This window comes from Belonocnema kinseyi, chromosome 4 (genome assembly GCF_010883055.1).
Source record: "Belonocnema kinseyi isolate 2016_QV_RU_SX_M_011 chromosome 4, B_treatae_v1, whole genome shotgun sequence".
NCBI classification, from domain to species: Eukaryota; Metazoa; Arthropoda; class Insecta; order Hymenoptera; family Cynipidae; genus Belonocnema; species Belonocnema kinseyi.
In genome coordinates, this window is record NC_046660.1 from 58,336,119 (window position 1) to 58,348,765 (window position 12,647).

At 28.0% G+C, this 12,647-nt stretch overlaps 1 protein-coding gene across 13 annotated transcripts in view; it reads left to right on the plus strand.

Moving 5' to 3' along the window:
- Positions 1-12,647, plus strand: part of LOC117171429 (protein unc-13 homolog 4B) — a 155,464-nt gene that overhangs the window by 75,689 nt on the left and 67,128 nt on the right. For 2 of the 13 annotated variants that reach the window (XM_033358750.1, XM_033358751.1), the window contains exons 2-3: positions 4,354-4,718; positions 7,882-8,127. The exons of 4 other annotated variants lie outside the window; for them this stretch is intronic. In XM_033358750.1, the coding sequence (XP_033214641.1) occupies positions 7,999-8,127 (129 nt within the window). In that variant the 5' untranslated portion in view covers positions 4,354-4,718; positions 7,882-7,998. Of the gene's footprint in view, positions 1-4,167; positions 4,719-4,764; positions 4,955-7,881; positions 8,128-12,647 lie in introns of those variants that run through there. 7 more of the 13 variants (XM_033358753.1, XM_033358752.1, XM_033358746.1 and 4 more) reach the window with 6 other exon arrangements.

Sequence of the window (12,647 nt, forward strand, 5' to 3'; positions counted from 1 at the left end):
ATTATTTTTATTTCATATTCAAACATTAACTTTTTAAAAATATTTTTAAAATCCAAAAAAATCTTTCTGATCAAAATATTTCATTATTGTATTTTTCAAGAATAAGTGAGAAAAACATTTTATTAATCTTCTAAATTCTATAATTTCCTATTGTCGGGAATTTTTTAGTATTGGATATCAGTAAGACTTTAGATTTCAGAAATCTTTTAATTTCCTGACTTCACTATTTCGAATTTTTATTTTTTGAAAACATTGTACAGAGTCGGTATTTTTATATTAAGATTTTGTAAATTTTCTAGTTAAAATATTTTATTTTTCGAGAATTTGGTAGAATCGGGATATTCATTTTTCGGGATTTTCCAGTCGCCCCAAAAAAATATACTACTAAGAAAAGGATTCACAATTTATTTTCAAATAATTTATTTTCCGCTTTAGATTAAAATCGCCGCAATAAAAAAATTTTTTTTTATAATTTACTTTCAATAATTTAGTTTAAAGAACCTAATTTATAGATATTTCCATTTTAAAAGAGATTTGAAATTTTTTCATTTCTCAGGCTTTTAGTTTAAATTAATTAATTTCGAAAGCTTACAATTAGAAATCATAAAATTTTTAACGTTTTTAGAATAATTAGGCTTTAATTTTTTTTGACGGAAATAAAATCTTTTAGTAAAAAATTGGTTCAATCAGTTTTTGATTTTCACTTGATAATGAATTATATTTAAAATTATAGTTTTAAATGTAAAATTTTGATTCAGTTTAATTTTTGTAATTTCAAGTCTTGGAAATAAAGTTGTTTTTTTAAAGCTTAAATAAAAAAATGTTTAGTACGAAATTCCCTAATTTTTTTAAGTTTAAAATTTTTAAAAATATTCTAGCTTCAAATTGAAATATTACAAATTTTAAGACAGTTTCACTATTAAATCTCTTAAAATTGACAAATATAATATTAAAATACATAAAAGTCAGTTTTAAATTGAAATATTCGTAATCTTGAGAATTCTCAAGTATGAAAAATAATTTGATATAAAGGAAGGATAAAAATTAAACTTTCTGAAATTGATGACCCACTAATGAAAAAACTTCTTCTCTTTTAAATGTTTAAAATTAAAGATTTTTTGTCTGAATTTAGATGTTCAATGCTTCATTTTATATTTTTATTTTTCATAAGCTTGTATTTTTAAAAGTAAAATTAATAATTTCAAAGTTTTTAAATTTACTAATATTTAGCGGCTACAAACTATTTTTATTTTTTAAGATAATCGGGTTCCTTTCATTTTCAACCTTCCTTAGAAGAAATTTTTGTTTTTTAATCATTCTCATTTGGAATAACTTTTCATTTTTAATATTTTTTCATAATTATTTAATTTTAAGAATTTATTGTAAAAAAATTGTCCATTCTGAATGGTAAAATTAACAGTAAATTAATTTTTTTACTTAGAAATTATTTTGTAAACAATTTCAATGTTAAATTTTAATTTTCTATGTAATAAGAATTCAAACTTCTGGATTTTCAGAAGCATTGACTTGGAAATAGTTCCTTGAGTTTTCAATTTTTATTTGTTAAATTTCAATCGCTTCGATATCAATGTTATTTCAATTGAAAAGCTTGATCCAATTTTTAAAATTTTACTCTGAAAATATTCAATAATAACGTTTTGAAATGATCCTTTTTTCAAAACTGTATTCAGAAATAATTCAGTTGTGAGATTCTTCAATACAAAATCGAATTGATCAGTTTCAAGCGTTTTTAATAAAAAATGACACAGTTTCAAATCCGTTCAACTAGGATTTTCCCAGTTTTTAGATTTTTAATTTGAAAATTTACAATTTTCAAATCTTGTGTTTAAAAGTTGTTTAATTGTGAACACTTTTAATTTTAAATTATTTAAGTTTTTAAATAAAGGTGTTTTTTTTTAAATTATACAAGTATAATATTTCAATTCAAATATTGTTATTTTTTTATTTGGCCTAATCTAAAATTGTCTTTATTTCTAAAGGATCAATTATTATTTTGAAAACTGTTTAAATTAAGTATTTAAAAATTGGTTTAATCAAATATTAAATCTTTTTTTATTTTTCATTTTTAGAATCAAAAATCCAGGTATGTGAACGCGCGCTTACCCCGCGTTTATTGACTGTTAGTTTTTGCAATAATTTCTTAAAGTGCGAAAAAATGGTAAAAAATTGATCATAGGAAAATCAATATAGACCTATACTAAATCTTTTATAATATTTTTCTGATAGCGGTTCATTTAAAAAAAGCTAATTTCAGCTATAAAAATAAAATAAAAATGGCTGAATTATATAGTTTTTAAAAATGAATTGCAACTACAAACAATAAAAAAAACGAGTGCTAATTAGAGCATTCCATTTTAAAATCAAAAAGTGGGTCATCCAATTCCCTTCCTTTTTAATATTGCATTGTTTCTTAAAGACTATTCTAATTTTGTTGTTGTTGAAAAATTAACTTTTTGGTTGTAATTTAATAGATCGGCTTTCAGCGGTTTATGTAACGGACTAACAACTCCTTTTTAATAACAATTTTCGATATTAGTTTAATTTTCGGTAAAATTAATAATGGTTTAAAAAACTTCAACAAACAAATGCGTGTCTCGACCATTGTGTAATATATAGATATTTTTTTGATTATTTGGTTAAAAAAGATGCGTTAGAAAGTAGTGAAACTGCTAATTCGTTAATAAAATTATGTAAACAAAAAGAATGTTTATTAATTGTAAACTATCAAAGTCATTGTAGAGATACCGATATTTATTATATTATATATCGCGATGAAAACCTTATGGAATAATTTATCTGAGTCTCTTATTTTGTTAAGAATTAATTTTTGAAAATTAATTTCTGAACATTAGCAGGGATGAAAATTTGTTAAAGTATTTTCCGGTTTTCAAGAGTCCATTTTTTAATTGACGATATCTGTGAAAATATTAAAAATTTTGCAAAACCCTCCAACCAGACAACATAGTATCATAAAAACTAAACAATATTAAAAAAGAAAGAAAGTAAATGACCCATAGTTTTATTTTCAAAAACAATGCCTCAATTGCCTTGAAGTAAACGAATTTTTATTTCATTTTTATTTCGCCATTTCACAATTTAACTGTTCTTTCTTCCCACTTTTGTGTTCCATAATATATTCATGCGATTCAGTATGTTTCAAGCAAATGTATTTGTGGAGGAGGTCGTGGTCAGTTGTTCCGGAGTTCATTGTTGTCATTCCCGTCCGAAAAGAAACAAATTGGGCGGCCTTTATATTTTTCTGAAAAAAGATAATCACAATTTTTTTAGTGACGAATAAAAGAAATATTTATTAGGAAATATTACTTTGTTTTAATTTTTGGATAAATTTTTTCTGTATATACTATTATAGATATCTTGTCCTTCTTGTTCTTACAAAGAAAACAATGCTAATAAAGCCCTTCTAAGCTCCACGGAAACCCATAACTCGGAAAAGATGCAAATCATCTGCAACATTTAGAACCTTCAAAAAATTTCTCGCAAATAAAATTTAAAATTTATTTGAAAAATCTAGAGTTCCTTCTCCTAAATTTTTGATATTCGTATCAATAATGTTAGGTTTGTTTTAATTAGAGATGGTTTCTGTTTTTTCATTGATTCTATTTTCTTATAAACTGTGATTAATGTGCGTTTAAGGCAACAGAACAATTCGGTTGATTTAGGAGCAAAACAATATTTTCTTTTCTTAACAAAATTTTGGTTTTTTAATTTATAAACAAATATAGGCAGAACCTAATAATTACGAAATTTTCCACACTAATGATTTGAAATTGGAACCATCTTGAAAACATCGTTTGAAACTAATATTCCGGAACAGTTCTTAATTATTAGGTTTTGCTTATATTTATTTATAAATTAAAAACCAAAATTTTCTCAAGAAACGAAAACATTGTTTTGCTTATATATCGACCGAATTGTTCTGTTGCCTCAGCAACACATTACTAAAAGAGTATATGAAGAATAGAATCAACCAGAAAACAGAAACCATCTCTGAGTGAAACAAACCTAACATTATTGACACAAATATCAAAATTTTGGGTGAAGGAACTTTACATTTTTTAAATAAATTATAAAACGTATTCACGGGAAAATTTCTGAAGTTTCTAAATGTTGTAGATGATTGGTATCTTTTCCGAAATGTTTGTTTCCGTGGGGCTTAGAATAGTACGAGATATTGGTGAAAGAACTCCAGATTTTTTGAGCAACAAATAAAATTTAATCGTGGGAAAATGTTTAGAGGTTGTAGTGAGTAAATGTTTTAGATAATGTATAACGTAACTGTTTTCTGAGTGATTTGTTTCTGTGGGGGCTTAGAATGGTGCTACAGACCTGTCGTTGTCCGATGAGCATTGAGCATATTGAAAAGTGCTGGTAAAGTTGCTTTTCCACTAAGTGTGCTTCCGATTAAGATAGAGGGTGAGGCAATTTACTGAATAGTCATGGATCGGTCAAAGTTGAATTTCTTAGTGCACTTGTGTTTTAGAATCTTTTAGTTATTTAGTGCAAGAGATATCGCGAATGCAGTTGAGTCGTCCGAACACGTGCGCGTATTCAAAGAGAGAGGATTAGAATTTTGTCACATCATTATAATATATTGATAGTTATTTATTGCAATAATTATTACTCAGATTATCGTTTTATTGGATCGTTTTTATTGGATCAGATTTTGCAGGCTGGCTGTAAAAATTAATTTTTAGAATTTCCTTAAGTGCTTGTTATTCTCTGGGCTACTACAGCCTAATTTGCTTGAAAAAAGTGACCTATTTGAACCGAAAAAGTGTCTAATTTTTTAACCAAAAAGTGACTAATATACATTTATTATTATGACTCAATGTTCTGTTGAATTGCAAACAATTTGAAAAAAACCGATTTATAAGATTTCAAAGATCGAATCTATCTCGAATCATGCAGACAGGTGGGTGACATGTTTAGGGTTGGCCTGCTAATGAAGACATTTTTTTAATTAACATAGACAAATTTTTACACTTTCTGAGAATATTAAAAATTTTTAAGCATGAAGTGAGGTTTTTGCACATTTTACTTTAAAAGCTCACAAAAATGAGAAAATAATAAAAAATAGCAGTTATTCAGATTTTTTCAAAAAAAGTTTTTCTCGAAAACTTTACTTTTTTCTCTATGAAGTCCTCAGAAATTGTATGAATAAATTCAATTTTGCATGCGAATCTTTTTTTCTTGAGAAGAAAATTAGGTTTCTATTTTCCTTTAGAATCTTTACATCTTCGCAATAGTTGAGATTTTGAAGATTTTTTTATTCCGGTTTGTCTAGTTTTATTGCACTCTTTTGAAGCTGTTGAGAAAAATTAAGAAAGAATGAAAAATGTTAAAGCTATTTTAATTTTTTTTTCATTTATAGCAACAAAAATAGACTATTTCAAAAAGTTTCGGATTTGATTTTTTTGAAAAATCTAAATAGCTTTACGATTTTTCTCCTGTTTTTTTTATTGGTTTTAAAAGAATAAAAAACTTTGAAAAAGTGGAATAAGATTAAAGTTGAAGGATCAAAAATTATAAAAAGGTACAATTTTGAAAAAAAAAAAATAATTGTTATCTCTAGCAGACCAATTATGGAGATTTAAACCACTAGCTAACATGATTTAAAATAAATTGGCGTTCCTAAATATTCTAGTTGAATAAAAATAATTCAAGGAAATGGGGAAAACAATTTTTTAGTACAAAAATATCCATTGACTGCATATAATTTTAAAATATAAAAACATTAATTGAGCACGTTTGAAATCAGCTTGAAAAAATCAAGAAAATTAAAGAAACATTTTAGTTAGAATCTTAAGAATTTATGATGATTTGAAAAAACTTCAAGATGAACTAAACAAAAACTAAAAAAGAATAGTGGAACTGATTAAATTTATGGAATTCAAAACACCTTAAGATAATTGGAAAAATATTTAAACATATCTTCAAATCTAATAATATTTCGTAGATTTTTTAAAAGTTTATTAATTATTATTAAAATTATTTAAATTGACGCGAGTTTCATAAATATTATATATCGTAACTTATTATTTTATTATTTTATAATCTTATAAGTTAAATTATTTAATTTTAATAATAAATAATTATTATTAAATTTGGTCAAATTCCTTGAAATAATTAAAATACTTTGTAATCTCGTAATTTTTTTCGATTTCTCAACAATGCTTTAGAATATCTTGAAATATTCCTGAATGATTTAAAATCCATGGAAATCCCTTTTATTTATTAAAGTTAATTACAAATTCCTTGGAATATTACCAATTTTCTAGAATGTTTCAAATCCTTTGAAATATTTTTAAATCCCTTTAAACTGTTTAGAGTTTTTGAAAATACTTTCTACTAAAATATTTAAAACCCTACTCCATTGATTAGATCAATTGAAAATGTCTTGGAATCTTTAAAAATCCCTCTAATATTTTGAAGCTTTTTGAATTTTTTTCAATTCTTACAAATATCCTAAATTCTTTAAAATCCCTTATAATTTCTTTAAATTATTGAAATCTATTTTAAATTTTTTGGAATCTCAAAATACTGTCAGATATTTAAAAATGTCAGAAATGTTTAAAAAATTCTTAAAACTTTTGAAAGTTCTTGAAAATTCCGGGGAATCTAAAAAAATACCCTAAAATCTTTAAAATCCATTAAAATATCTTCAAGATATCGAAATTTAATACAAAATTCTTGAATTTTAAAAAATACTACCAACATTTCAAATTCGTAAAAATTTTAAGAAATACCTCAAAACTTTTTAAATCTCTTAAAAATTTCTTGGAATTTTTAATAATACCCTAAAATATTTCAGAGCGTTTGGAATTTTTTTTAATCCCTCCAAATATTATAAAGCTTCTAAAAATTTCTTAAAGTTTTCAAAAATATGTTCGAATTTCCTAAAAGTGGATTTTATAAAATCGTTCCATATCTTGCGAAATTCTAGAAAATACTTGAAAATTCCTTGAGAATTTTTGCATTCCTTTAAAATCCCTGAAAAATTTATCTGAATTTTGAAAAATACTCGTGAAAATTTGATTTGATTTTTTAAAATACCTTAAGTTATTGCAAATCCTTTTAAATCCCATGAAATTACTGAAATACATGGCAAATTCTTTGAAATCTTGTAAAGCGCCTTACAATGTTTGAAATTTTTAAAAATATTCTGAAATTTCTTGAAACTTTTTAAAACTTAAGATAATTTAATCTTTTAAAATACCCTAATATTTTTCTAATCCTCTAAATTCTTTCGAAATTCTTTGAAACTTTTTTAGGCTCTTGAAAACTCCTTCGAATTGTGGAAAATACTACAAAATATTTCAAATTCTTTCAAAAACCTTGAAGGCTCTTGAAATTAAGATGAAATTCTGAAAACTACCCTTAAATATCTTAAATCTTTTGAAATCACAATAAATTACTGGAATCAATCGAAAATTCGTTTGAATTTTATAAAATACCCTAATATATTTCAATTACTTTGCATTTTTTCAAAAGCCTTTAAAACTTTGTTAAGCTCTTGAAAATTCCTTCAAATTTAAATAAATAAGCTAAAATATTCCAAGACCTTTGGAATCTCTTCATAATTATCAAAATTATTTATCTTTTTATTGGCATCTTTTAAAACACCTTAAAATAATTTAAATCATTTGAAATATTTTCAATATCTTGGAATTTTTTTAAGTTTCTAAAAATTTGATTCAATTTTTAAATCTCGTGAAATTTTGTGAAATTTGACATTATCCAAAATCAATACTATTTAATGTCTTGCTGAAATAGTCAATAACTAATAATAAGTGGCTAAATCTTACCAGAATTTTTAAGATATAAATAACCATGATGCAGATATTGTGTGAAGAAAAATGCCAGGAAAGTGTAAAAGAAATTGGATAAAAATATTATCTGTGCATCCCCAATTTTGATGATATTTCTGTGAAGTAGCAAATTTCAAAAAAAGTGAAAATGGTTAGACCAAGTGCTTTCGCGAAGGTTGAAATCCTTAATAGTCGCAATAAAAAGATGAATACATTTCGAGGAGTTCCGAAGGCAGAACTCGAACGCAGAAATCAAGCTCTTCTGCAATCAATGACGGTGAGTTTCGACGAGAATGAAAAACGAGAATAACACATTGAATTTTGTGGTAACTTATTCCTAAACTTTGAAATGGAGTGAATTAATTTTATGAAATTGAAGTAACACCCACTCAAGAAAACAAATTCTTTATTCTTGCAGTAGAAAATAGTAGGGCGTAGCGTCCGAAGAAATCTAGAAACTCAAAAAACCTGGGACTTTAGTAGTCCATAACTCTCCTCCCATACTCTCTTCCCCTCCATTCATTTCCCTACTTATTAACTCCCACCTTGCTTATCCAGATAACACTCCCCTTCTCCTACTTCTCTTTCCTAACCATCCTTTCCCTTTCCCTACTCACCCTCATTTCCAATAATATCCCCTATTTTTCCTAATTTCCCTAACTTCCTCTTACTAACATGCACTAGCCCAAGCTACGTTCTCCTTATTTACCCTACTTCCGCATATTTTAGTTCCCCTTGTTCCTATCCCATTATCACACCATCTCGCGTCAGTTTCTCTAATTTCACCTACTTCCTAATCAATAATTTCTCCTTGCTCCATTTGCTTGCATTCCCGATTATTTTCCTTCATTGATCCTACTTTCTTTCCCCTAAATTTCACCCACTCCCCTGAATTCCATATCCTTGTTTCCCTTCTCTTCGCCTTTACTCATTTACTCTAACTTCACTTCTCCTACATCACCTACTTCTTTATCCATAAATTTTCTTTACTCTCTCTCTTTCTCTGCTTTCGATCTCCTCATTTCTACTCACTGTCTTTACTTACTTTCCTAATTTCCTTCAGTCCCTTAACTTCCTTACATTGTTTTCCTTCTCTTCACCATCACTTATTCCCCATTATTTCGCTTTTCCTACTTCACCTACTTTCCTGCCACTAATTTCTCCGTACTCATTTTGCTTCCAATCTCCTTAATTCTCCTCACTCCTCCCTTCTTACTTTCCCGTAATTTCCCCTTACTTCCTCCATTTCCTTACCCTGTTTTTCTCATCTTGACCATCACTTGTTTTCCCTTACTTTGCTTCACCTGCTTCACCTGCTTCTCACCTTTGGAAAAAAGTATAAGGACAGACAAATGGATGAATGGACACTTAACCGAAACTATAAATGTTGCTCCCTGGGGCGACAAATCCTTTAAAAAAGTCAAATCAGGCATCAGTTTCCTACAAAAAAGCATTTCGTAGTCTATTAAGTCATTAATAAAATTGAATAGGATGCGGGGTAAAGTTGGCTAGGATTCAGGGTGAAGTTGGATAGGATACAGGGTAAAGTTGGATATGATACATGGTAAAATTGTCTAGTATACGGGGTAAAGTTGTCCAAGGAGCGAGTCCAAATTGGATAGGAAACGAGATAAAGTTGGTTAAATTACAAGGTATAGTCGGCTATATTAAAGTTCATTAGGGTACGGGACGAAATCGGTTCGGGTATGGGGTAAAGTCTGTCAGGGTATGACCTAAAGTTGAGTAGGGTAAAAGGTAAACTCGGTTAGAGTACGTGGTAAATTTAGCTAGGATACGAGTTAAATTCGGTCAGGGTACGCGGTAAAATTGGCTAGGGAATGGGGTAAAGTTGACTAGGAAACAGGGTAAGCCTGTTTAAGGCATGAGTTAAAATTTACTAGCAAAGGCGGTAAAGTTTGTTAGTGTACAGGGTAAGGTCGTTTAGGGTAAGGTTGATTAGAGTAACGGGGTGAAATCGGCTAGGGTATGGGGGAGAGTCGGCTAGGATATGGGGTAAATATGGCTAGTCTCGAGAAATATCAAAAGAAAGGGTAAACAAAAATCTAAGAAATTCTCCCGAAATTGCCAATTTTTTAAATTAAATAAAATTCTTTCAGAAAACTATTAAATAAAAGTCGGAAAAGTTAAAGGAAATTTTTTGTTTTAGCTTATTTTTTCAAATTATTAGAGATTCTGAATTTGACTTGGTAGCAGAATCCATGAAAAAAAAATCAACATCTTCGAAATAAAACAAAATATTTTTTTCATTCCTTGACGCATTTTTTTATGAACAGGTAAAAAAAACTAAAACCACTTTAACAGAAAGATGCAAATAAATTTAATATTTTACAAACCAACTGAAGAAAAAATTCGGTCAATTTTTAATTTGCTTAAAAATGATAAATTTCAGTTAAAAACTTCTGAGGGGAGTTGTATATCTCATCGAAAAAATGGTGAAAAAGTATCCAAAAAAATTAATTATTTTTCGGAATCAGTGGCAATTTTAGTGTTACTTACTTGACTTCATGAAAAATGTAATTCAGCATTTTCGAAAGCTGAAAGTTGTAATAAGGTGACGTCTATTTATCATCCAAAATTACGCAAGAATTATCATATAAACATATTTACAACTTTCATTAAAACAATTTTTCAATACGACTAATAATTTTTGGTTTTTTCGGGATAATTTTACAGAAATTTTAAGGAACATTTTTATAACCCTTTTTTCGATTTTTCTCTAAACTGGAAAAGTAATCAAAATTTTTTTGAATATAAAAAACATTAACGCAGTTCATTTTATGTAAAATATAAATAAAAAAGCCCATAGATTCTGTAATTTTATAAAATGTGTATATTTGACATTAGGTTATAATAAACAAACATTTTTTCAGTTGTGTAATTTAGTGAAATTGATTTAGAATTAAATCTGCTTTTGATTTTTCTATTTCTGTAGTGCAAGACTAGTGGCAGTGAAATCTAAATCTTGGAATAGCTTCACATGGTTTATTTTCGGTTGTAATAAATTCGCAGTTTATAATTATCCATATGCGATTTAGCTGCCCCAGAATTATTTGTAATTGGTAGACGCACTTGACATAGAAAAGAGCATGGGCCAAGAAACACAGAAAATGAAATTCTACAAATAGAGCAGAATCTTAAGAAGATGTGAATGAATTCAGTTTACCAAACAGTAACGAATCTCTAGATGATGAATATTATTAGTATTATGATTTATTAAAATTTTTTTAGGGTTTATATCCTCATAGAAATTCTCACAGATATGATAGGATAGGATTTTACAAATTAAGATAGGATAGGAAAGGACAATATAGGATAGAATATGACAGGACATGGTAGGATAGGTCAGGATAGCATAGGGAAGGATATGATAGGAAATATCATGATAGGATAGCAAAGCTCAGGATATAATAGGATAGATCTGGGTATGATAGGATTGGATAGGATCTGATACAACAGGACAGGATAGGATAGTCTATGATAGGATAGGATATGATAGGATTATATAGTATGTGATACCAGATTGGAGAGGATAGGATAGGACAAGATAGGATATAATATGACAGGACATGGTAGCATAGGATAGGACAGGAAAGCATAGGATAGGAAATGTTATGATAGGATAGCAAAGCTCGGGATAAAATAGGATAGGTCAGGGTATGATAGAATTGGATAGGATCTGATGCAACAGGACAGGATAGGATAGTTTATGATAGGATAGGATATGATAGGATTATATAGTATGTGATACAAGATTGGACAGGACAGGATAGGATAGGCCTGTATAGGATAGGTTTAGGTAGATAAGATAGGATAGATAAGTGTATCACAGGAAGTAATAGGTTAGTGTAGGGGATACTAAGTTAGAATAAGATAAGGCAAAGCAATAGAGCTTAGGATATGGTAGGATAGAATAAGATAGAATACGGTAGGATAGTATGGTAATACCTAAATCGGGATCGAATGGGACAGCATATAGTAAACTAGAATACGATAGGATAAAGACGGAATGGATAGGATAGGAAACGATAGAATAGAGAAGGTATTCATAGGATAGGATGCGATATGGTAAGGTAAAGTAGGACAGTGCAGGACTGTAGATACGGTAGGCTGGGGTAGTTTAAGGCAGGGCAGGATAGGGTAAAACAGATTAAGATATGTTCAAATCGGGATCGCATTGATCGGATAGGATATGATAGGGTAGTGTAGGGTAGATGAGAGTATAATATTATATGATATGAAGGATACGGTACAATAGGATAGGGTATGATAGGGGGGCCCGTTCATTTCTCGGAACGGATAAAATTTAAGAAAGGTAAAATTTCAGAATGGGTTATAATACATAATGGTAAAACTTAGGAATACCAAAAATTCGGAAAAAGGAATAAATCAGAAATCCAAAACTCTGAATAGTATTTATTCGGAAACCAAAGAAGCGGAATGGGTAAAAATTCGGAAACGTTAAAATTAGGAGGGTGAACAATTAGGAATAAGTAAAAATACGGAGAGGAAAAATTCGGAAAGTAGAAAGATTCGGAATAGTAAATTAATGTTGCTATTAGCATGTGAATAGTTTTTTTTATTTATGGTAGAATACAAATATTTATCACAGTAAATTTAAATAGCATATCATAATAAATTTAAGATATCCATCATTTTAAATTTTTCACGAAAAAGTAATTATTTTCTATCATTATATCATTTAAAAACAATTTTCAACGTACAACATAAATTTATTATATGATATTTAAATTCACTGCGATAAGCATTTGTTTGCTA